The sequence below is a fragment of the Leptodactylus fuscus genome, unplaced genomic scaffold (genome assembly GCF_031893055.1).
Source record: "Leptodactylus fuscus isolate aLepFus1 unplaced genomic scaffold, aLepFus1.hap2 HAP2_SCAFFOLD_144, whole genome shotgun sequence".
Lineage (NCBI taxonomy): Eukaryota > Metazoa > Chordata > Amphibia > Anura > Leptodactylidae > Leptodactylus > Leptodactylus fuscus.
In genome coordinates, this window is record NW_027440166.1 from 67,914 (window position 1) to 95,183 (window position 27,270).

Below are 27,270 nucleotides of genomic sequence, written 5' to 3' on the forward strand. Positions count from 1 at the left end.
GAGGGTCTGGGGTCTCTGCTGTACGTGACTCTGGTAGAGATATAATGGAGGGTCTGGGGTCTCTGCTGTACGTGACTCTGGTAGAGATATAATGGAGGGTCTGGGGTCTCTGCTGTACGTGACTCTGATAGAGATATAATGGAGGGTCTGGGGTCTCTACTGTACGTGACTCTGATAGAGATATAATGGAGGGTCTGGGGTCTCTGCTGTACGTGACTCTGGTAGAGATATAATGGAGGGTCTGGGGTCTCTACTGTACATGACTGGTAGAGATATAATGGAGGGTCTGGGGTCTCTACTGTACGTGACTGATAGAGATATAATGGAGGGTCTGGGGTCTCTACTGTACGTGACTCTGGTAGAGATATAATGGAGGGTCTGGGGTCTCTGCTGTACGTGACTCTGGTAGAGATATAATGGAGGTCTGGGGTCTCTACTGTACGTGACTCTGGTAGAGATATAATGGAGGGTCTGGGGTCTCTACTGTACGTGACTCTGGTAGAGATATAATGGAGGGTCTGGGGTCTCTACTGTACGTGACTCTGATAGAGATATAATGGAGGGTCTGGGGTCTCTGCTGTACGTGACTCTGGTAGAGATATAATGGAGGGTCTGGGGTCTCTGCTGTACGTGACTCTGGTAGAGATATAATGGAGGGTCTGGGGTCTCTGCTGTACGTGACTCTGATAGAGATATAATGGAGGGTCTGGGGTCTCTACTGTACGTGACTCTGATAGAGATATAATGGAGGGTCTGGGGTCTCTGCTGTACGTGACTCTGGTAGAGATATAATGGAGGGTCTGGGGTCTCTGCTGTACGTGACTCTGGTAGAGATATAATGGAGGGTCTGGGGTCTCTACTGTACGTGACTCTGGTAGAGATATAATGGAGGGTCTGGGGTCTCTACTGTACGTGACTCTGATAGAGATATAATGGAGGGTCTGGGGTCTCTACTGTACGTGACTCTGGTAGAGATATAATGGAGGGTCTGGGGTCTCTACTGTACGTGACTCTGGTAGAGATATAATGGAGGGTCTGGGGTCTCTACTGTACGTGACTCTGATAGAGATATAATGGAGGGTCTGGGGTCTCTACTGTACGTGACTCTGGTAGAGATATAATGGAGGGTCTGGGGTCTCTACTGTACGTGACTCTGGTAGAGATATAATGGAGGGTCTGGGGTCTCTACTGTACATGACTCTGATAGATATAATGGAGGGTCTGGGGTCTCTACTGTACGTGACTCTGGTAGAGATATAATGGAGGGTCTGGGGTCTCTACTGTACGTGACTCTGATAGATATATAATGGAGGGTCTGGGGTCTCTACTGTACGTGACTCTGGTAGAGATATAATGGAGGGTCTGGGGTCTCTACTGTACGTGACTCTGGTAGAGATATAATGGAGGGTCTGGGGTCTCTACTGTACGTGACTCTGGTAGAGATATAATGGAGGGTCTGGGGTCTCTACTGTACGTGACTCTGGTAGAGATATAATGGAGGGGTCTGGGGTTTCTACTGTACGTGACTCTGGTAGAGATATAATGGAGGGGTCTGGGGTCTCTACTGTACGTGACTCTGGTAGAGATATAATGGAGGGTCTGGGGTCTCTACTGTACGTGACTCTGGTAGAGATATAATGGAGGGTCCGGGGTCTCTACTGTACGTGACTCTGGTAGAGATATAATGGAGGGTCTGGGGTCTCTACTGTACGTGACTCTGGTAGAGATATAATGGAGGGTCCGGGGTCTCTACTGTACGTGACTCTGGTAGAGATATAATGGAGGGTCTGGGGTCTCTACTGTACGTGACTCTGGTAGAGATATAATGGAGGGGTCTGGGGTCTCTACTGTACATGACTCTGATAGATATAATGGAGGGTCTGGGGTCTCTACTGTACGTGACTCTGGTAGAGATATAATGGAGGGTCTGGGGTCTCTACTGTACGTGACTCTGGTAGAGATATAATGGAGGGTCTGGGGTCTCTACTGTACGTGACTCTGGTAGAGATATAATGGAGGGTCTGGGGTCTCTACTGTACGTGACTCTGGTAGAGATATAATGGAGGGGTCTGGGGTCTCTACTGTACATGACTCTGATAGAGATATAATGGAGGGTCTGGGGTCTCTACTGTACGTGACTCTGGTAGAGATATAATGGAGGGGTCTGGGGTCTCTACTGTACATGACTCTGATAGAGATATAATGGAGGGTCTGGGGTCTCTACTGTACATGACTCTGATAGAGATATAATGGAGGGGTCTGGGGTCTCTACTGTACGTGACTCTGGTAGAGATATAATGGAGGGGTCTGGGGTCTCTACTGTACATGACTCTGATAGAGATATAATGGAGGGTCTGGGGTCTCTACTGTACGTGACTCTGGTAGAGATATAATGGAGGGTCTGGGGTCTCTACTGTACGTGACTCTGGTAGAGATATAATGGAGGTCTGGGGTCTCTACTGTACGTGACTCTGGTAGAGATATAATGGAGGGTCTGGGGTCTCTACTGTACGTGACTCTGGTAGAGATATAATGGAGGGTCTGGGGTCTCTACTGTACGTGACTCTGGTAGAGATATAATGGAGGGTCTGGGGTCTCTACTGTACGTGACTCTGGTAGAGATATAATGGAGGGTCTGGGGTCTCTACTGTATGTGACTCTGGTAGAGATATAATGGAGGGGTCTGGGGTCTCTGCTGTACGTGACTCTGGTAGAGATATAATGGAGGGGTCTGGGGTCTCTACTGTACGTGACTCTGGTAGAGATATAATGGAGGGTCTGGGGTCTCTACTGTACATGACTCTGATAGAGATATAATGGAGGGTCTGGGGTCTCTGCTGTACGTGACTCTGGTAGAGATATAATGGAGGGGTCTGGGGTCTCTACTGTACATGACTCTGGTAGAGATATAATGGAGGGTCTGGGGTCTCTACTGTACGTGACTCTGGTAGAGATATAATGGAGGGTCCGGGGTCTCTACTGTACGTGACTCTGGTAGAGATATAATGGAGGGTCTGGGGTCTCTACTGTACGTGACTCTGGTAGAGATATAATGGAGGGGTCTGGGGTCTCTACTGTACGTGACTCTGGTAGAGATATAATGGAGGGTCTGGGGTCTCTGCTGTACGTGACTGGTAGAGATATAATGGAGGGTCTGGGGTCTCTACTGTACATGACTCTGGTAGAGATATAATGGAGGGTCTGGGGTCTCTACTGTACGTGACTCTGATAGAGATATAATGGAGGGTCTGGGGTCTCTACTGTACATGACTCTGGTAGAGATATAATGGAGGGTCTGGGGTCTCTACTGTACGTGACTCTGGTAGAGATATAATGGAGGTCTGGGGTCTCTACTGTACGTGACTGGTAGAGATATAATGGAGGTCTGGGGTCTCTACTGTACATGACTCTGGTAGAGATATAATGGAGGGTCTGGGGTCTCTACTGTACGTGACTCTGGTAGAGATATAATGGAGGGTCTGGGGTCTCTACTGTACGTGACTGGTAGAGATATAATGGAGGTCTGGGGTCTCTACTGTACGTGACTCTGATAGAGATATAATGGAGGTCTGGGGTCTCTACTGTACGTGACTGGTAGAGATATAATGGAGGTCTGGGGTCTCTACTGTACGTGACTCTGATAGAGATATAATGGAGGTCTGGGGTCTCTACTGTACGTGACTCTGGTAGAGATATAATGGAGGGTCTGGGGTCTCTGCTGTACGTGACTCTGGTAGAGATATAATGGAGGTCTGGGGTCTCTACTGTACGTGACTCTGGTAGAGATATAATGGAGGTCTGGGGTCTCTACTGTACATGACTCTGATAGAGATATAATGGAGGTCTGGGGTCTCTACTGTACATGACTCTGATAGATATAATGGAGGGTCTGGGGTCTCTACTGTACGTGACTCTGGTAGAGATATAATGGAGGGGTCTGGGGTCTCTACTGTACGTGACTCTGGTAGAGATATAATGGAGGGTCTGGGGTCTCTGCTGTACGTGACTCTGGTAGAGATATAATGGAGGGTCTGGGGTCTCTGCTGTACGTGACTCTGGTAGAGATATAATGGAGGTCTGGGGTCTCTACTGTACGTGACTCTGGTAGAGATATAATGGAGGGTCTGGGGTCTCTGCTGTACGTGACTCTGGTAGAGATATAATGGAGGGTCTGGGGTCTCTACTGTACGTGACTCTGGTAGAGATATAATGGAGGGGTCTGGGGTCTCTACTGTACGTGACTCTGGTAGAGATATAATGGAGGTCTGGGGTCTCTACTGTACGTGACTCTGGTAGAGATATAATGGGGGTCTGGGGTCTCTACTGTACGTGACTCTGGTAGAGATATAATGGGGGTCTGGGGTCTCTACTGTACGTGACTCTGGTAGAGATATAATGGAGGTCTGGGGTCTCTACTGTACGTGACTCTGGTAGAGATATAATGGGGGTCTGGGGTCTCTACTGTACGTGACTCTGGTAGAGATATAATGGAGGGTCTGGGGTCTCTACTGTACGTGACTCTGGTAGAGATATAATGGAGGGGTCTGGGGTCTCTACTGTACATGACTCTGATAGATATAATGGAGGGGTCTGGGGTCTCTACTGTACATGACTCTGATAGATATAATGGAGGGTCTGGGGTCTCTACTGTACGTGACTCTGGTAGAGATATAATGGAGGGGTCTGGGGTCTCTACTGTACGTGACTCTGGTAGAGATATAATGGAGGGTCTGGGGTCTCTGCTGTACGTGACTCTGGTAGAGATATAATGGAGGGTCTGGGGTCTCTACTGTACGTGACTCTGGTAGAGATATAATGGAGGGTCTGGGGTCTCTACTGTACGTGACTCTGGTAGAGATATAATGGAGGGGTCTGGGGTCTCTACTGTACGTGACTCTGGTAGAGATATAATGGAGGGTCTGGGGTCTCTACTGTACGTGACTCTGGTAGAGATATAATGGAGGGTCTGGGGTCTCTACTGTACGTGACTCTGATAGATATAATGGAGGGGTCTGGGGTCTCTACTGTACATGACTCTGATAGATATAATGGAGGGTCTGGGGTCTCTACTGTACGTGACTCTGGTAGAGATATAATGGAGGGTCTGGGGTCTCTACTGTACGTGACTCTGGTAGAGATATAATGGAGGGGTCTGGGGTCTCTACTGTACATGACTCTGATAGAGATATAATGGAGGGGTCTGGGGTCTCTACTGTACATGACTCTGATAGATATAACGGAGGGGTCTGGGGTCTCTACTGTACATGACTCTGATAGAGATATAATGGAGGGGTCTGGGGTCTCTACTGTACGTGACTCTGGTAGAGATATAATGGAGGGTCTGGGGTCTCTTTATGAGATATTGTTCTTACTTTGATGGGGAAACAACTTCGAAGCAGAATCTCCGGTCGGCATCAGGACACAATTTCACAGCACAAAGACGAAGATCGACAATAACAACTGTCAAAACGTTCTGAAAGAAAAAGTAGTGAGAGAGACGCTGACAACCAGCTGTATATATCATGTCTGAGAGGTTGTCACAGCCCCGCCCCCTGTATATATCATGTCTGAGAGGTTGTCACAGCCCCGCCCCCTGTATATATCATGTCTGAGAGGTTGTCACAGCCCCGCCCCCTGTATATATCATGTCTGAGAGGTTGTCACAGCCCCGCCCCCTGTCACTGACATCACTGATATACTGACATGTGATCAGACATGAGAGGTTGTCACAGCTCCGCCCCCTGTCACCGACATCACTGATATACTGACATGTGATCAGACATGAGAGGTTGTCACAGCTCCGTCCCCTGTCACCGACATCACTGATATACTGACATGTGATCAGACATGAGAGGTTGTCACAGCCCCGCCCCCTGTCACTGACATCACTGATATACTGACATGTGATCAGACATGAGAGGTTGTCACAGCCCCGCCCCCTGTCACCGACATCACTGATATACTGACATGTGATCAGACATGAGAGGTTGTCACAGCCCCGCCCCGTCACCGACATCACTGATATACTGACATGTGATCAGACATGAGAGGTTGTCACAGCCCCGCCCCCTGTCACCGACATCACTGATATACTGACATGTGATCAGACATGAGAGGTTGTCACAGCTCCGCCCCCTGTCACTGACATCACTGATATACTGACATGTGATCAGACATGAGAGGTTGTCACAGCCCCGCCCCCTGTCACCGACATCACTGATATACTGACATGTGATCAGACATGAGAGGTTGTCACAGCTCCGCCCCCTGTCACCGACATCACTGATATACTGACATGTGATCAGACATGAGAGGTTGTCACAGCTCCGCCCCCTGTCACTGACATCACTGATATACTGACATGTGATCAGACATGAGAGGTTGTCACAGCTCCGCCCCCTGTCACTGACATCACTGATATACTGACATGTGATCAGACATGAGAGGTTGTCACAGCTCCGCCCCCTGTCACTGACATCACTGATATACTGACATGTGATCAGACATGAGAGGTTGTCACAGCCCCGCCCCCTGTCACTGACATCACTGATATACTGACATGTGATCAGACATGAGAGGTTGTCACAGCCCCGCCCCCTCACTGACATCACTGATATACTGACATGTGATCAGACATGAGAGGTTGTCACAGCCCCGCCCCCTCACTGACATCACTGATATACTGACATGTGATCAGACATGAGAGGTTGTCACAGCTCCGCCCCCTGTCACTGACATCACTGATATAATGACATGTGATCAGACATGAGAGGTTGTCACAGCTCCGCCCCCTGTCACTGACATCACTGATATACTGACATGTGATCAGACATGAGAGGTTGTCACAGCCCCGCCCCCTGTCACTGACATCACTGATATACTGACATGTGATCAGACATGAGAGGTTGTCACAGCCCCGCCCCCTGTCACTGACATCACTGATATACTGACATGTGATCAGACATGAGAGGATGTCACAGCCCCGCCCCCTGTCACTGACATCACTGATATACTGACATGTGATCAGACATGAGAGGTTGTCACAGCCCCGCCCCCTGTCACTGACATCACTGATATACTGACATGTGATCAGACATGAGAGGTTGTCACAGCCCCTCCCCCTGTCACTGACATCACTGATATACTGACATGTGATCAGACATGAGAGGTTGTCACAGCCCCGCCCCCTGTCACTGACATCACTGATATACTGACATGTGATCAGACATGAGAGGTTGTCACAGCCCCGCTCCCTCACTGACATCACTGATATACTGACATGTGATCAGACATGAGAGGTTGTCACAGCTCCGCCCCCTGTCACTGACATCACTGATATAATGACATGTGATCAGACATGAGAGGTTGTCACAGCCCCGCCCCCTGTCACTGACATCACTGATATACTGACATGTGATCAGACATGAGAGGTTGTCACAGCTCCGCCCCCTGTCACTGACATCACTGATATAATGACATGTGATCAGACATGAGAGGTTGTCACAGCCCCGCCCCCTGTCACTGACATCACTGATATACTGACATGTGATCAGACATGAGAGGTTGTCACAGCCCCGCCCCCTGTCACTGACATCACTGATATACTGACATGTGATCAGACATGAGAGGTTGTCACAGCCCCGCCCCCTGTCACTGACATCACTAGTATAATGACGTGATCAGACATGAGAGGTTGTCACAGCCCCGCCCCCTGTCACTGACATCACTGATATACTGACATGTGATCAGACATGAGAGGTTGTCACAGCCCCGCCCCCTCACTGACATCACTGATATACTGACATGTGATCAGACATGAGAGGTTGTCACGGCTCCGCCCCCTCACTGACATCACTGATATACTGACATGTGATCAGACATGAGAGGTTGTCACAGCTCCGCCCCCTGTCACTGACATCACTGATAGACTGACATGTGATCAGACATGAGAGGTTGTCACAGCTCAGCCCCCTCACTGACATCACTGATATACTGACATGTGATCAGACATGAGAGGTTGTCACAGCCCCGCCCCCTGTCACTGACATCACTGATATACTGACATGTGATCAGACATGAGAGGTTGTCACAGCCCCGCCCCCTGTCACTGACATCACTGATATACTGACATGTGATCAGACATGAGAGGTTGTCACAGCCCCGCCCCCTGTCACCGACATCACTGATATAATGACATGTGATCAGACATGAGAGGTTGTCACAGCTCCGCCCCCTGTCACTGACATCACTGATATACTGACATGTGATCAGACATGAGAGGTTGTCACAGCCCCGCCCCCTGTCACTGACATCACTGATATAATGACATGTGATCAGACATGAGAGGTTGTCACAGCTCCGCCCCCTGTCACTGACATCACTGATATACTGACATGTGATCCGACATGAGAGGTTGTCACAGCCCTGCCCCCTGTCACTGACATCACTGATATACTGACATGTGATCAGACATGAGAGATTGTCACAGCCCCGCCCCCTGTCACTGACATCACTGATATACTGACATGTGATCAGACATGAGAGGATGTCACAGCCCCGCCCCCTGTCACTGACATCACTGATATACTGACATGTGATCAGACATGAGAGGTTGTCACAGCCCCGCCCCCTGTCACTGACATCACTGATATACTGACATGTGATCAGACATGAGAGATTGTCACAGCCCCGCCCCCTGTCACTGACATCACTGATATACTGACATGTGATCAAACATGAGAGGATGTCACAGCCCCGCCCCCTGTCACTGACATCACTGATATACTGACATGTGATCAAACATGAGAGATTGTCACAGCCCCGCCCCCTGTCACTGACATCACTGATATACTGACATGTGATCAGACATGAGAGGATGTCACAGCCCCGCCCCCTGTCACTGACATCACTGATATACTGACATGTGATCAGACATGAGAGGTTGTCACAGCCCCGCCCCCTGTCACTGACATCACTGATATACTGACATGTGATCAGACATGAGAGGTTGTCACAGCCCCGCCCCCTGTCACTGACATCACTGATATACTGACATGTGATCAGACATGAGAGGTTGTCACAGCCCCGCCCCCTCACTGACATCACTGATATACTGACATGTGATCAGACATGAGAGGTTGTCACAGCCCCGCCCCCTGTCACTGACATCACTGATATACTGACATGTGATCAGACATGAGAGGATGTCACAGCCCCGCCCCCTGTCACTGACATCACTGATATACTGACATGTGATCAGACATGAGAGGTTGTCACAGCCCCGCCCCCTGTCACTGACATCACTGATATACTGACATGTGATCAGACATGAGAGGTTGTCACAGCCCCGCCCCCTGTCACTGACATCACTGATATACTGACATGTGATCAGACATGAGAGGTTGTCACAGCCCCGCCCCCTGTCACTGACATCACTGATATACTGACATGTGATCAGACATGAGAGGTTGTCACAGCCCCGCCCCCTGTCACTGACATCACTAGTATAATGACATGTGATCAGACATGAGAGGTTGTCACAGCCTCGCCCCCTGTCACTGACATCACTGATAGACTGACATGTGATCAGACATGAGAGGTTGTCACAGCTCAGCCCCCTCACTGACATCACTGATATACTGACATGTGATTAGACATGAGAGGTTGTCACAGCCCCGCCCCCTGTCACTGACATCACTAGTATAATGACATGTGATCAGACATGAGAGGTTGTCACAGCCCCGCCCCCTGTCACTGACATCACTGATATACTGACATGTGATCAGACATGAGAGGTTGTCACAGCCCCGCCCCCTGTCACTGACCACTGATATACTGACATGTGATCAGACATGAGAGGTTGTCACAGCCCCGCCCCCTGTCACTGACATCACTGATATACTGACATGTGATCAGACATGAGAGGTTGTCACAGCCCCGCCCCCTGTCACTGACATCACTAGTATAATGACATGTGATCAGACATGAGAGGTTGTCACAGCCCCGCCCCCTGTCACTGACATCACTGATATACTGACATGTGATCAGACATGAGAGGTTGTCACAGCCCCGCCCCCTGTCACTGACCACTGATATAATGACATGTGATCAGACATGAGAGGTTGTCACAGCCCCGCCCCCTGTCACTGACATCACTGATATACTGACATGTGATCAGACATGAGAGGTTGTCACAGCTCCGCCCCCTGTCACTGACATCACTGATATAATGACATGTGATCAGACATGAGAGGTTGTCACAGCCCCGCCCCCTGTCACTGACATCACTGATATACTGACATGTGATCAGACATGAGAGGTTGTCACTGCCCCGCCCCCTCACTGACATCACTGATATACTGACATGTGATCAGACATGAGAGGTTGTCACAGCCCCGCCCCCTGTCACTGACCACTGATATAATGACATGTGATCAGACATGAGAGGTTGTCACAGCCCCGCCCCCTGTCACTGACATCACTGATATACTGACATGTGATCAGACATGAGAGGTTGTCACAGCCCCGCCCCCTGTCACTGACATCACTGATGATTTTCTCTACTCACCAATTTCTTCTGATAAACCAGTTGATTATTCTGAATGGAGAACCAGCGCCTGGAAGGAGATAAACGTCCCATTAGATTTCTGTCGGTTCCCCTTTGGGGTGTCACTCCGGTCACCTGCAGCATTGATGGGGATATTTTCTGATGGAACTTTTAATAAATAACTAATTAATTGGACGACCCCAATTCAATCTAAAGCCTTTCTCCAGCAGGTGAAGTCCTATAAGTCTACGACTCTGTCTACCAATGGTTTAGGGGTAAGTTCACACTGGGTTTTTGGGACCGGAGCCTGAGGCGGAGGCCACCTCAGGTTCCGGTCCAGAATACGGGTAGCCGTGACTGAATGCTGGTGCACTGCACCCCCCCCCTCCGGGTTAGACCCAATGAATGGGCCTAGTAGGGAGGAGGGAGGGTCTTCAGGCTGAATCGCGAGGCAAAACGGCCTGAAGAATGAGCACCAGAACAAGTCGGCTCCCAGAAAAAACTTCAATGGGAGCCGTCTTTTTGGTCAGGATTTTGAGGCGAGTAAGGCTTCAAAATCCTGACCAAAAAACCCGGTGTGAACTTACCCTTAGTCCTGGATAGACCTCACCAAAGGTCAGTACCAGGATTGTTCAAAGTTTCATAGGAGGAACCTCACCTGAAACCTGTCCCGGGCCCTGTGGCAGCTGCGACCCCGGTGGTTACGCCACCACTTGTGTGATCCTCCACTTGAGCCCCTGGAGGTGGTAGATGTAGAGGTCCTCACTCTGAAGATACCTTTGTTATTGGCTCTAACCTCTGAGGATTGGGGAGTTGCAGGTTCTGTCTTTAGTTTCCAGCTTCATGGCCGTCGTCTTGTCTATCATCGTACTCTAATATGAAGCAGGATCTCTCTCCCTGTGTTTCCACAATCCTTCTTCTCCTGAGAGGTCTACACTACATACACTTGATGTCACCAGATTCCTCAGAATATACGTTGATAGATCCTTAGAGTTTAGGAGAGCTGAGAATTTACGCCTAGATTTTTCTGGATGAAGTAACGGTCTAAGAGCTTCCAAACCTCCTCTCTATTAAGGAAGCTTTTACACTAACATTGGTCTCTCAGGATCTAGATCCGTCTGGTCCTTTGTGGAAGTCCATTCTACTCAGGAGAAATTCTGGTTTTCTGGAAAAGATTTGTGGTGCAGCCTAATGTAGGTCACATCTAACCTTTAAGCACATTTGCAGGCTACTGTCTTTGGGCATTCATATTGTAAGCTCAGTTCTTCAAGAGGACCCAATCTAGAGGTTTCTGCTTGTCAAATCCCCATGATTGTGCTACTGGTGGGATGTCTTGGAAGCATGGATTAGATTATGAATGTGTTTTCCCTTATTCCCATCAGCAGCACAAGGCCCCTCCCTATACAATACGTCTATTTCTCTTATATAACACAGTTATATTGTGTAAGGGAAGGCGTCCAATTCATTAGTTATTTATTAAAAGTTCCATCTCTCCTACCAGCGCACAGGAGCAAAAAATACCCCATCATTGTGTTGCTGTTGGGGCTAAGGCCTCGTTCACATCTGCATTGGTATTCCAGTCAGGGGAGTCCACATGGGGACCACCCGAACAGAATACCGAACAGATTTTCAAACGCTGTGCAGTGAAAGCACACAGACCTCATAGACTATAATGGCTGCAATAGACTATATTGGGGTCCGTGTGCTTGCACAGAACATGCGGACAGAAAAGTAGTTCACAATCCAAGTACCCAGCAAGTACACGGACCCCATTATAGTTCACAGGGCCCATTATAGTCTATAGTGTGCTTTCACCGCACAGCACTTGCAAATACATTTGGTAGTCCATTCAGGGGATCCCCATGCGGACTCCCCAAACAGATTAACAAATGCAGATGTGAACAAGACCTAAGGGAATACAGATTAATAACATAATCCCTTCTCTCTTCCTAGGAGATTCAAGACCCCCCCAATATCCATAGAAAGAGTTAAACACATATAGCCCCCAAAGTGCAGGAACAAAATCAAACCGATGTTCTACTCAGTAGAGAGAGTGCTGCTAGAGTCCGGAACACTCTGAGAGGCAAATGGAACAGAACCCCTGCTCATGGCCACCGTTCCAGCCTGCGGACCGCTCGAAAACTAAATCACTAAGTAATAACCAACAATGTCAAATTGCAGGATCGAATTGGCAATGAAAAGCTAGAATTGACTAAAAGCATAAGGCTCCTAGAAGACAAGATCCACGACTACAGGAATCTAGTATAGAAGTCCCTAGAATAAAGGCTCCTGCAATAAAGGCAGCTAGCCTAGAAGAACCTGGAATAGAGGGACCTGGAATAGAGGGACCTGCAATAGAGGGACCTGCAATAGAGCGACCTGCAATAGAGCGACCTGCAATAGAGCGACCTGCAATAGAGCGACCTGCAATAGAGCGACCTGCAATAGAGCGACCTGCAATAGAGCGACCTGCAATAGAGCGACCTGCAATAGAGCGACCTGCAATAGAGGGACCTGCAATAGAGGGACCTGCAATAGAGGGACCTGCAATAGAGGGACCTGCAATAGAGGGACCTGGAATAGAGGGACCTGCAATAGAGCGACCTGCAATAGAGCGACCTGCAATAGAGCGACCTGCAATAGAGGGACCTGCAATAGAGGGACCTGCAATAGAGCGACCTGCAATAGAGCGACCTGCAATAGAAGGAACCTGCAATAGAGGGACCTGCAATAGAGCGACCTGCAATAGAGCGACCTGCAATAGAGCGACCTGCAATAGAGCGACCTGCAATAGAGCGACCTGCAATAGAGCGACCTGCAATAGAGCGACCTGCAATAGAGCGACCTGCAATAGAGCGACCTGCAATAGAGCGACCTGCAATAGAGGAACCTGGAATAGAGGAACCTGGAATAGAGGGACCTGGAATAGAGGGACCTGGAATAGAGGGACCTGGAATAGAGGGACCTGCAATAGAGGGACCTGCAATAGAGGGACCTGCAATAGAGGGACCTGCAATAGAGGGACCTGCAATAGAGGGACCTGCAATAGAGGGACCTGCAATAGAGGGACCTGCAATAGAGGAACCTGGAATAGAGGAACCTGCAATAAAGGGACCTGCAATAAAGGGACCTGCAATAAAGGGACCTGCAATAGAGGGACCTGCAATAGAGGGACCTGCAATAGAGGGACCTGCAACCTGCAATAGAGGGATCTGCAATAGAGGGACCTGCAATAGAGGGACCTGGGACAGAGGAACCTGGGACAGAGGAACCTGGGACAGAGGGACCTGGGACAGAGGGACCTGCAATAAAGGGAGCTGCAATAAAGGGAGCTGCAATAAAGGGACCTGGAATAGAGGAACATGGAATAGAGGGACCTGGAATAGAGGAACCTGGAATAGAGGAACCTGGAATAGAGGAACCTGGAATAGAGGAACCTGGAATAGAGGAACCTGGAATAGAGGAACCTGGAATAGAGGGACCTGGAATAGAGGGACCTGGAATAGAGGGACCTGCAATAAAGGGACCTGCAATAAAGGGACCTGCAATAAAGGGACCTGCAATAAAGGGACCTGCAATAGAGGGACCTGCAATAGAGGGACCTGCAATAGAGGGACCTGCAACCTGCAATAGAGGGATCTGCAATAGAGGGACCTGCAATAGAGGAACCTGGGACAGAGGAACCTGGGACAGAGGAACCTGGGACAGAGGGACCTGGGACAGAGGGACCTGGGACAGAGGGACCTGCAATAAAGGGACCTGCAATAAAGGGACCTGCAATAGAGGAATCGGGAATAGAGGGACCTGCAATAGAGGGACCTGCAATAGAGGAACCTGCAATAGAGGAACCTGCAATAGAGGGACCTGGAACCTGCAATAGAGGGACCTGGAACCTGCAATAGAGGAACCTGGAATAGAGGAACCTGGAATAGAGGAACCTTGGACATAGAACAGGAAAGTAAAATAGAAAATCCTGGAATAGAGGAACTTAAAATAGAAGTATCTAGAAAATGCAAAAAGCTAGAATAGAGACACCTTGAAGACAGGATACTGCAATAGAGGAACCTGCAACAGAGGAACCTGGGCTAGAGGAACCTGCGACAGAGGAACCTGCGACAGAGGAACCTGCGACAGAGGAACCTGCGACAGAGGAACCTGCGACAGAGGAACCTGCGACAGAGGGACCTGGGATAGAGGGACCTGGGATAGAGGGACCTGCGATAGAGGGACCTGCAATAGAGGGACCTGCAACCTGCAATAGAGGGACCTGCAATAGAGGAACCTGCAATAGAGGAACCTGCAATAGAGGGACCTGCAATAGAGGGACCTGCAATAGAGGGACCTGCAACCTGCAATAGAGGGACCTGCAATAGAGGAACCTGCAATAGAGGAACCTGCAATAGAGGAACCTGCAATAGAGGGACCTGCAATAGAGGGACCTGCAATAGAGGGACCTGCAATAGAGGGACCTGCAATAGAGGGACCTGCAATAGAGGGACCTGCAACCTGCAATAGAGGGACCTGCAATAGAGGAACCTGGAATAGAGGAACCTTGGACATAGAACAGGAAAGTAAAATAGAAAATCCTGGAATAGAGGAACTTAAAATAGAAGTATCTAGAAAACGCAAAAAGCTAGAATAGAGACACCTTGAAGACAGGATACTGGAATAGAGGGACCTGCAACAGAGGAACCTGCGACAGAGGAACCTGCGACAGAGGAACCTGCGACAGAGGAACCTGCGACAGAGGAACCTGGGACAGAGGAACCTGGGATAGAGGAACCTGGGATAGAGGAACCTGGGATAGAGGAACCTGGGATAAAGGGACCTGGGATAAAGGGACCTGGGATAAAGGGACCTGGGATAAAGGGACCTGCAATAGAGGGACCTGCAATAGAGGGACCTGCAATAGAGGGACCTGCAACCTGCAATAGAGGGACCTGCAATAGAGGGACCTGCAACCTGCAATAGAGGGACCTGCAATAGAGGAACCTGGAATGGAGGAACCTGGAATGGAGGAACCTGGAATAGAGGAACCTGGAATAGAGGGACCTGGAATAGAGGGACCTGGAATAGAGGGACCTGGAATAGAGGGACCTGGAATAGAGGGACCTGGAATAGAGGGACCTGGAATAGAGGGACCTGCAATAGAGGGACCTGCAATAGAGGGACCTGCAATAGAGGGACCTGCAATAGAGGGACCTGCAATAGAGGGACCTGCAATAGAGCGACCTGCAATAGAGCGACCTGCAATAGAGCGACCTGCAATAGAGCGACCTGCAATAGAGCGACCTGCAATAGAGCGACCTGGAATAGAGCGACCTGGAATAGAGCGACCTGGAATAGAGCGACCTGGAATAGAGGGACCTGGAATAGAGGAACCTGGAATAGAGGAACCTGGAATAGAGGAACCTTGGACATAGAACAGGAAAGTAAAATAGAAAATCCTGGAATAGAGGAACTTAAAATAGAAGTATCTAGAAAACGCAAAAAGCTAGAATAGAGACACCTTGAAGACAGGATACTGGAATAGAGGGACCTGCAATAGAGGAACCTGCAACAGAGGAACCTGGGATAGAGGAACCTGGGATAGAGGAACCTGCGACAGAGGAACCTGCGACAGAGGAACCTGCGACAGAGGAACCTGCGACAGAGGAACCTGCGACAGAGGAACCTTGGATATAGGACAGGAAAGGAAAATAGAAAATCCTAGAATAGAGGAACTTAGAATAGAAGTATCTAGAAAACGCAAAAAGCTAGAATAGAGGCACCTTGAAGACAGGATACTGGAATAGGGGAATCTAGAAAAGAGGAACTGAAAATAAAGGCAGCTAGTCCCTCATAGATGTTTAATGGGTGTAACCAGGTCCATTGGCTTGGAAAATATAATTTGTAATTGGATTGAGGGGGCTTATCTTCCATGAGGTGCCCTCAGGGGCCGATGTCATGGAATAAACTGGGGACGGCATTTTTTTTTTTTTGCAGCTACTTATTGTGTTATTACAAGAAGCAGCTGCTGATAATAATTTTTACTTACCTGTCCACGCTTCTGTCCTGGCCATGCTTTGCTGCCTCCCCTAGGCGGCGCTACACTTATGTCACGGTACTAAAGAATGCCAGGAAGCTACATACAACATCCCGGCATTCCTCAGTGTCAGCTACAGCGTACTCTGGAGGCAGCATCGGATGGCGGCAGGGACAGGTGAATAAAAATTATCCACCGCTACCCTGAACAGTCAGAACTCTTCACCAGATTACCATAGTGTCAGGCAAGGGGTATGGTGGGGTTTGTGGTGAGACCCCATTGGGTAGACACCAAGACTGACCCCACAGAACCCTTTGGGTAATGAGTTCAGTGTCTGGACCTTTTCCCTGCACCCGACAGTACCTGATGTGGACATGGAGCGTTCAGGTCCGCCTTGTGCACCTGAGGAATTTATCGGGGCAACTGTAGGGTGTTCTTGTAGGAAAATATTATCAGAAGACCATATTTCCTTTGTAGTGTGGCTACAGACACAAAGTCTGCTTTCTGTTTGTGTAGAGGTCTCGCAATACACAACTCCAGGAGGCCCCCCTGCTGTGATGACGAGTTTAGCACTTGGGTGCCAACAAAGGCCTGTGTAAGTGACTCTCTGGGGATCAAAGGGTTCGATTATAAACCAGAAATACCACATTCCTGAAGCCAAAAGGGTTAATATGATCACACAATAATACACCAAGGAAAAATACATGCCTGAAGATACATAACTGGGGCTCTCATCATCACAGGGCCAAAAAAGGAGGGGGTTATACTATATAGGGGCCAAATAATAGGATTGTTTGATCTGCCAATTAGGAGGACTCTATCAGGCATCCAAAGATAGATGGAGGGTGTCTTTTTGGGTGGAGGAGGGGAGGGGGGGTGTTTCTATAGTTCTCCTCAACAGCAGAGAGGCAAGGTTCACCCTGGCAGTAAAATAGAAAACCCTGGAATAGTAGAACTGAAAAGGACAGAGAAAAAAGTACCTAGAAATGGAGGACCCTAAAAGTGTAGAGACATCTAGAACAGAAGCACCTGGAATACAGGAACCTTGAGGATAAGATACGGCAGTATAGAAAACCCCGGAGTAGAAGAACATAAAAAAGGAACTAGAAATGGAGAACCCTAAAAGTGTAGAGACATCAAGAACAGAAGAACCTGGAATAAAGGCGACCAGCCTAGAAGAACACATAGAAGCACCTGGAATACAGGAACCTTGAGGATAAGATACGGCAGTATAGAAAACCCTGGAGTAGAAGAACATAAAAAAGGAACTAGAAATGGAGAACCCTAAAAGTGTAGAGACATCAAGAACAGAAGAACCTGGAATAAAGGCGACCAGCCTAGAAGAACACATAGAAGCACCTGGAATACAGGAACCTTGAGGATAAGATACGGCAGTATAGAAAACCCCGGAGTAGAAGAACATAAAAAAGGAACTAGAAATGGAGGACCCTGGAATAAAACAGCCGAGGTAGAGGAACATAGGCTGGAGATACCTGGAATAGAGGACAGTAGAATAAAGGAAGGGGCCCCTCGGCTAGCTATGGAGTTGGGATAGACTTCCATCTCATATTTTAGGCTTTTCTTTATATTTTGTAGATTTGTATTTTTCTTTGTTAGACATGAATTACGGTGGCTTAATAATAACTGTGTAGACTTCTAGGGGATAGATTTTACCCCTGTCCGCAGGACCTGGCACCATTCCAATTAGTCACTCATTAGAGAAATTAGACAAGTAGGAAGGGCTTCACATCCCAGCAAAACCTTTACCTGTTTGAATTTGTCCTCATTCACTTCCTGTTTCCAGGACCCAAGAAAGTCTCCTCTGTGTGAGGACTCTCTGGTCAGTTGGACTGAGATGACCATTACAGAAGCCTAGAATTTGGAGCGGTGGTCTCGTCCCTTTCCTTTGTAGGCAGGATACATGTAACGCTGTATTCTGATCCTTAATTCTCTCAATTTTGCCTCAGCACTCGGGGGTCCAGCCTTTGGCTCAGGAGTTCCTCACTTTATTCCCCTAGATTTTTTATTCAGATCCCTTACCCCGCATCTCACCCCACAACTTACCCCACATCTTACCCCGCAACTTACCCCGCATCTTACCCCGCATCTTACCCCGCATCTTACCCCGCAACTTACCCCGCATCTTACCCCGCATCTTACCCCGCAACTTACCCCGCATCTTACCCCACAACTTACCCCGCATCTTATCTTGCATCTTACCCTGCATCTTACCCGCATCTCACCCCACAACTTACCCCGCAACTTACCCCGCAACTTACCCCACAACTTACCCCACAACTTACCCCACATCTTACCCCGCATCTTACCCCGCATCTTACCCCGCATCTTACCCCGCATCTTACCCCACAACTTACACCGCATCTTATCTTGCATCTTACCCTGCATCTTACCCTGCATCTTACCCTGCGCATCTTATCCCGCATCTTACCCTGCATCTTACCCCGCATCTTATCCCGCAACTTACCCTGCATCTTACCCCGCATCTTACCCCGCATCTTATCCCACATCTTACACCGCATCTTATCCCACATCTTACACCGCATCTTATCTTGCATCTTACCCTGCATCTTACCTCGCATCTTACCCCGCATCTCACCCCGCATCTTACTCCATATTTTACTCCACACTTTCCTCCATACCTTACTGCACACCTTACCCTTGAAGAAGTCACAGTTGGAGGGCACTTGTGGGGTATCCATTTTGTATTTCAGGTATCAGTTATATATTGATGTTATTGTGTATATATGTATATACTGTGTGTGTATATATATGAGTTTATTGGTTTACACATGGAGTGAGACGTATGTTTTTGGACACTTTTTCTTGGATGGGGGTGGACGGCTTATCATGAGCATATCCCCATGTACGTTTTTGTACGTTTAGTCTTTTGGAGTTTTCTCCATACATGTTTCAATAAAGATTGTGTATATTTTGTGAGTGGTGCAATTTTTTTGCTTTCTGAGTTTTTTACAGTTGTTTTTCTTACGCTCACACTTTTGACATTTTTAGTAGAACACTTAGAATAGACTCTATGGATTACGAGGTGGAGTGTCACCATCTTTGTAATATACTGTCTAAGGTCAATTTCCATTTTAGATTTGTTATTATCTTTGTTTTTCCTTGTAGGTTCTATAACACCAGAAGCCAATCTGGAGAGTTATGACGAAAGAATAGGGGTAAGGGACGGAGGGAATGGGAAGACTTCACGCAAGGCTACAGCCTACAGCTCCTCACTAACCAAAGAAATGACCAAGAAAATGTTAACTTTTTTGAGGAGGCCTAGAATGTGTTTCTCCAGAACATGGTGCTTACTCTTGTTTTCTGAAGTGTCCACTCTGGACCTTCCATAACCGATCACCTTCAGCCTCCCTTCCAGGACTCCATACTTCCCTGGATGAAGAGTCTCTACACAATTGTGACTCCACTTTCTATGGTATCATCAGGGCACTCCACGCCCCATGACTCCACAGCACAGGCGTGATTACCGCTTACCGACTCCAGGTCTTAAAGGTGTTACTAGCTCTTTTGAAGAGATAGCCTTCGATCACGACCTCAGATGTCTCTCCATCACCTTGATGTATGGCATCTTCATCAGAAATATCCTGAGGAGAAACGAGACATGATGATGAGTAGGAACTGCAGAAGATTGATAGTATATTGATGTCAGGACTATTAAAGAATCTAATATGGAACACCTAAAGACAGTTGCCTCTGAACCACGAGAGTTTATGCTTAAACGGGTTTTATTAAAGATTCTTCAATAAAATACAAAACGAGCAAAAGAAATGAAATCGAGCAACAATGAAGAAGCATATAAGTCAGCGGGCTGGGAGGCCAAAAAGACCCCCCTCCGCATAAACCAAGTACAGCCCAACAAGAAAAGGAAAAGGGAATAAGGAATGGACATGAAACAAACAAACAAACACAAGACAGAGACGAATAAACCACAAATAAAACGAAAGAAGCAAGGAAGAAAGGGAGAAGAAAACAGATGGCCATGCTACACTCATGCGAAGGCAGTAGAGAAGGCAGACGATTCCTGGAACATAACCCAGGGACGCCAACGAAGTTCAAACTTGGAATAAGCAGGAGAGTCTTCCGCCACCAAAGTCTCCATCCACTGAATAAGAAGGAACTCCTGGAGGAACTCAAGCAGGGAGGGAGGGGTAGAGCTGCGCCAGTGTCTTGGAATAACGGCCCTGGTGGCCGTGAGAAAGTGCCCCAGGAGGTCCTTCTTAATCTCCGACAGCTTGCCAGGGATGACCGACAGAAGTGTCAGCTGAGGAGAGACAGCCACCGAGCGCCCACTGACCCTGGAATACAAAGAAAACACCGCGTCCCAGAAGGGGCGCAGAAGGTCACAATCCCACCATATGTGCAGCATAGTACCCCTAGCGGAGCCACAGCGCCAACATAAGTCCGAAACAGCAGGAAAAATCCTATGAAGAAGCACTGGACACCTATACCACCGGGACAGAATCTTATCATTTCTCTCCTGAGCGCTACACGGGAGGGCCATCTTGTGAGAAAGCAAGAAGGACCTGTCCCAATCCGCAGATGACAAACTCACAGGAAGGTCGGCATTCCAGGCGGCGATGTAGGGGGGGGGGAGTGCCGCAGTGACATCCGAGAGGAGATCATACAATAGCGAAAGGGCACGAGGGAGGGGGGTCCATCGCCCAATATAGGATTCTAAAGCTAATGATGGAGAAGAGAGGCGACAGGTGAGCGAGAACTGCTTCAGAAAGGACTGGAGTTGGGCATACTCCAACCACGAGAGGCGCAGGTCAGGATGAGAGCTACATAGCTGGGCAAAAGGAAGGAGCGGAGAATCACCCGCCACCTCCTGAAGACGGGTACAATCCACTCGGTCCCAACAGAGGAACCGATCAACCGAACAGCCAGGGGGGAACATAGGGTTGTCGAAGAGGGGAGTCAAAGGGCCCGGGACACGGGCCAAGCGGCCAGAAGAACAAACCAGATCCCATACTTTCAGGAAATGCGAAGGGAGAACGTAAAGGCCAGGGGATTTGGGACGAAAGTGCGGTGGGATCCATGGCCAAGAGGACGAGGACGATATCAGATCGAATTCGATGGAAACCCACTGCTTATCATGGCGACGGAATTGCCAATCAAACAAACGAAGCAAAACCGAGGCACGATAGTAAAGGCGCACATCCGGGAGGCCAACGCCACCCCTGTACTTACGTCGGACAAGAGTACTGAACCCAAGTCTGCTCCGAGAGGAGCCCCACACAAACCTCCCAAATAATGACTGTACCCGAGCTAAAAAAACGCGTGGGAGAGGGATGGGAAGGGCCTGGAATAAATACAGGAACCGAGGGAGGACATCCATCTTAAGGGCATGAATTCGGCTAAACCAAGAGGGGAGACGAGTGCCATAAGAACGTAGATCAGTAGCAATGGTATCCAAAAGTGGGAGATAATTAAGTTGGAACAGGGAAGCAGGATCAGGGGAAATGCGGATCCCCAAGTATTTGAAGGAGGAAGGTTGCCACCTAAAAGGAAAAGACCGTGCCAAGAATTCAGCCTCGGAAGGGGGAAGCGAGACATTAAGGGCCTCACTCTTAGACAAATTGACCTTAAAATTACTAAGGGCACCAAAGCGGGAAAATTCGCGTAAGACAGCTGGAAACGAAACCCGCGGTTCAGAGACATACAGCAGAAGGTCATCCGCATATAGCGCCGCTTTAACCATACGGGATCCTAACTGTATACCGTGGACATCGTGGCAACGGTGCAGTGCCACCGCCAGATGCTCCATCACCAAAGCAAAGAGCAACGGCGAGAGGGGGCAACCTTGGCGGGTACCGTTACGGACCGGGAAGGAATCCGAGATCACTCCGTTCACCCGAACACGCGCCGACGCATTCCCATAGAGAGCCAAGATCTTGCCCAAAAGTCCTGAGCCAACCCCGATCTGTGCAAGGGTCTCCCGAAGAAATCCCCAATGGATGCGATCGAACGCCTTTTCGGCATCAATCGAAAGCAAGCAAAGAGGAACCCTAGAGGAGCGGGCTACAGAGACGGCTAGAACAGTTTTGCAAACATTATCGCGCGCTTCCCGACCCGGGATAAAGCCGACCTGATCACTATGAACCAAAGCGGGCATGAAGGGAGAAAGGCGATTCGCCAACAATTTCGCATATAATTTCACATCAATATTAATTAAGGAAATAGGCCGGTAACTCCCCGGACACACAGGATCCTTACCAGGCTTAGGAATCACAGTGATCAGAGCAGACAAGGATTGCGCAGAGAACAGAGACGAACCCCCCACACTATTAAACACCCGCGCCAGATCCGGGGAAAGGAGAGAACTGAAACATTTATAAAAACGAGCAGAGAACCCGTCTGGTCCCGGCGCTTTATCCGCAGGTGTAGACTAGATTACCGCGGCGACTTCCTCTAACGAGAATGGCGTCTCAAGGGCTTCCGCGTCAGAACAAGAAAGGGAGGGAAGAGCAGTGTCAGATACATACTGACGGATCTTGTCTCTAAGCACCGACGGATCCAAATCCGCGTAATGACCGTGAATATCGTACAAGTTTGAATAAAACGAGCGGAACTCCGCGGCAATCTCAGTGGGATTATGAACAAGACCACCCGACCCAGTACGCAGACGCGGAACGTACGCAGGGGAATCTTGCGGATGGAGACGACTAGCCAACGAACGACCACATTTATCAGCAAACTCGTAGTAATGTTTTTTAACGCGGTCCCTGAAGCGCAGATATTTCCCGTCCAAGAGGGCGCAAAGTTCCTCCCTAGCATTAATAAGCTCCGTGAAGGTTGAGCGGGAGCCGGTCTGTTTATGAGACAGCTCCAGGTCGTGGATTCGGTCCAAAAGGGCAGTAACCCCAACGGCTCGCTCTCTCTTAAGACGAGCACCATGTTGGACAAGAACCCCCCTAACCACGCACTTCATAGCCTCCCATTGCATAGGGAGGGGAGTAGGATCAAGAGCATGATCAAGCCAAAAATTCCGGATGGTCTCCCCGACGGCCTCCTTACAAGGGATGTCCTTCAAAAGGCCCTCGTTCAAGCGCCAGTTAAAAGGGCGCCGCGACAAACCAGGAATGTCCAAGGACAAATGGACAGGGGCATGGTCCGACCAAAGAGCCGAGTCAATACGAACTACTGGGGACCATGACAGGGCGTGGTGGCTGGTCAGGAAAAAGTCAATGCGACTATGCGAGTTATGAGCCGGGGAGAAATAAGTATAATCTCGACCCTGAGGGTGTAGAATGCGCCAAACATCAACCAATTGGGAATTGTGAAGGGCTGACAACAAACGGCGCAATTGCGAGGGAGCGTGGGAGGGACGCGGGGGGGGAGGAGTCAACCTGAGGGTCCAGGACGAAGTTAAAATCACCACCCAAAACCACAACCCCCTTACTGAAGTCTGCCAATCTGCGGATAAGGGACCTACAGTACGCCAACTGACCCTGATTCGGGAGGTAGCAACCGGCCACGGTGAGAACCGTACCTTCCGTGCGCAATTTCAAGAAGAGGAACCTACCCTCAGGGTCGATACAGGTGTCCAGAACCTCATGCTGCAAGGAATGGTGGATAGCAATCGAGACTCCCTTGGACTTAGCAACTGGGTTGACGCTGTGGAACCACTTAGGGAAGTGACGACTGCGGATATCCGGGACATGGTCCTTCTTAAAATGGGTTTCCTGCAAAACAAGGACATGCGAGCGCTGTTTATGCAACTGATACAAAATCTGGTTACGCTTTTGGGGGACATTTAGGCCCCTAGCATTGAGGGTACAAAAGTTAACAGAGGACATGGCCAAGGGAAAAGAGAAGGGAGAAGAAAGGGACGAGACAACTAGGAGACAAACAGAGAACAATCAAGGGGGACAAACAAGAGAAGGAAAAGGAGAAGAAAAACAAACTGAAGAGAGACACAAAAGACAGGAAAATAAGACAAACAAGACCAACTAAGTGGGGTGGAGGGAAGAACTCCACACAAAAAGGTGGGGAGACAGCAAAGAAAGAGTTGCCAAAGACCACGCAAACAGAAAGCGGAGACCCCGGTGGGAAACGGGCTTTTCCAAACAAAGAAGCCGGCACCCCGCCCCAGGCCCCCAGGCGAAAACACCAAAACCATGAATAATCTAACACAATATAAAACGCTGACCAACAAATTAGAACATCAGGGGTCCGCACGACGCCACCTAGGACGTCTCCAGAGGGAATGAGGAGGGCGGACCAAACAAAAGAACTATTCCGTAGAGAGGGTGGGAACCCTGAAAAAAGACATAAGCCAAACACGTCCCGGAACCCTCCCACAAATGTCCCAAAAATAGGAAGAGAGTCCACTTCGAATGAACAGGAACGACAGCAGCAACTACAGCAATCAGGTGGAAGCGCCAGAAGCAGCCAGAGACAGATCCGCCCCCTCCGGGGAGCGGGTCTTACGACGCCTCCTAGGGCGCCTCTGAGGACGAGCAGGAGGAGCCGACAGAAGATCACCAGGGAACGGAGGCCAAGAAAGGGCAGGAACCGACGGGAGACCCAAGGCAGAAGCAAAATTGTAGAGTTCATCCGGATGGGACATGGAGACAACACGACCACCATGACGGACCTGTAGGCGGAAAGGGAAGCCCCATGTATACGGAACTTGGTGCTGGTTGAGAACTTCCAAGAGAGGTTTCAGTGCCCTCCGTTTAGCAAGGGTGAGGCGAGACAAATCTGGAAGCAGCTGCAACTCAGTGTCCTGAAACAGAACCTTCGGGGCTTCCCGGACTTTGCGCATAATCGCCTCCTTCAGCTGGTAGCGGTGAACCCTGCAAATGACATCTCGAGGCCTATTGTCACCAGGAGGGCGCGCACCCAGAGAGCGGTGCGCGCGGTCAAGTTCAATGGGCGAATCCAAGGGGGCCCCCAGAATGGAATTGAAGATGGTGCGCAAGGTAGCATCCAAATGTTGCGACTCAACGGATTCAGGAAGACCCCGCACTCTAATGTCATTACGTCGATTGCGATTCTCCAGGTCATCCAATGTATCGGACAGAAACCGCAGCTGTTGAGTGTGAGAAGCAATGGTCGCCTCATGGGAGGAAAGCTGAGAGTCGTGGGAAGCAGAGGCCGCCTCAAGGGAATCCACCTTGGTTTCCAGTTGTTGTACAGAGGAACAGACAGCGGAGAGTTCCGATTTGTAAGACTGCTCAAGCCGCACCACATAGTCCTCCATATCAGACTTGGTGGGGACTGCCGCCAAGTGGGCGCTAAGGCGGCGTAACTCCACAAGAGTATAAGCAATGGAGGCAGGGGAAGCGCCAGAACCAGCAGTGTCATTAGCAATACAAAAACGTGGCCCACAATCCACAGCAGCTGAAGACAATCCAGGAGGGACCGGCAGGGAAGCAGTAAAAGCTGGATGGCCCTGGGGAGGCCGGGAGGGAGCAACAGGGAGGGAGCCAGATCCCCTGGGAGCAGCAGACAAGGGGGATAGGCCACAGTCCTCAGGCTGGTCACAGTCCGGGGCCAATTGACTCAGGGGCACTATCCTAGGAGCCAGGGACACATCCGTGGGGCCCGGAGGGGATGCAAGGGCCGGCTGTGAGGGGGAAGACACAGCAGGGAGCCAGGCAGGCCTGTCCTCACCCCAAGCAAGGGCCGTGGGGGCAACAGACAGAGGTTTCAGAGCAGGGGACAACAGAGGGGCTGCAGGAGAGGGCGGCAGAGATGGCCAGGAGCTGTCTGGACCAAGTGCAGGCAGAAGGGAGGGCAGAGGAGAGTCCCGGCCTACCTGACCAGCGGCACCCACACCAGGGGAGAGGAGAGCAGGGCTGCAGGGGAGCTGCGTTGATGGACGGGAGTCACAGGACGGCAGAGCATCCAGGCCATCGCTGGAGACCGGAGAGCAGCCACCCGCATCATCGGAGACAGCCGGGGAGCGAGTCGGCGATGCGGCAGGCCGGCCGCGTGGAGCAGCTGCAGTTGCGGGCGCCATCTTGGATCCGGCCGGTAAGGAGACCTCTTCACTGCGTGGCACCCTGAGGAAGCGGGCAATAGACGAAGGTCCCGGAGGGGTAGAAGAGGACTGCTGGGAAGGCTTTCGGTTCTTCCCCATCTCCAGGTAGGTAAAAGCTGTGCCGGTCAGCGGGAAATCAGCGTTCCACCAAGGGCCAGAGACGGAGCAGAGGCAACAAGCGTCCTCACTCCTCCATGGCCAAGCCACGTCCCCAACCACGAGAGTTTAACCTGTAATGTTTGACAAATGTGAGGTGAGAAGACCAAGAGTCCAAAGAGCAGATCTGATCCAGAGGCAGTGCCCGGGTCTCAGCCCAGGACGTAGATATAGCCCTGGTGGAATGGGCCTTCAGAAATTCAGGGGGTGGTGACCCCTGAGCTGAAAAGGAGATTCTGATGGCCTCCTTGACCCATCTAGAAATGGTAGGTTTAGAGGCTCTCAGACCATTGAGCTTACCATTTTAATAAGGAGGTTTTCCGACCTGCTGAAGGAGTGAGTATGAAATATATAAGTGTGGAGGCACCTCACCATATCTAAGGCATGGAGCTTCTCCTCCTCCACAGAGAAAGGGGATGGAAAGAAAACCATCAAGGAGCCAACTGGTTGATGTTAGCAGAAGATGGTACCTTGGATTTAACCCCAGAAGAAATCTGAGTTGAACTATGTCTT

General features: G+C 49.7%; 1 protein-coding gene across 1 annotated transcript in view; it reads right to left on the reverse strand.

The window, feature by feature from the left end:
• Positions 1–27,270, reverse strand: part of ACAP1 (ArfGAP with coiled-coil, ankyrin repeat and PH domains 1) — a 157,585-nt gene that overhangs the window by 46,236 nt on the left and 84,079 nt on the right. Inside the window, exons 10-12 of the mRNA XM_075261477.1 lie at positions 20,085–20,194; positions 10,568–10,616; positions 5,373–5,473 (exon numbers count right to left, since the gene is read on the reverse strand). Coding sequence (XP_075117578.1) covers positions 5,373–5,473; positions 10,568–10,616; positions 20,085–20,194 — 260 coding nt within the window. The remainder of the gene's footprint in view (positions 1–5,372; positions 5,474–10,567; positions 10,617–20,084; positions 20,195–27,270) is intronic.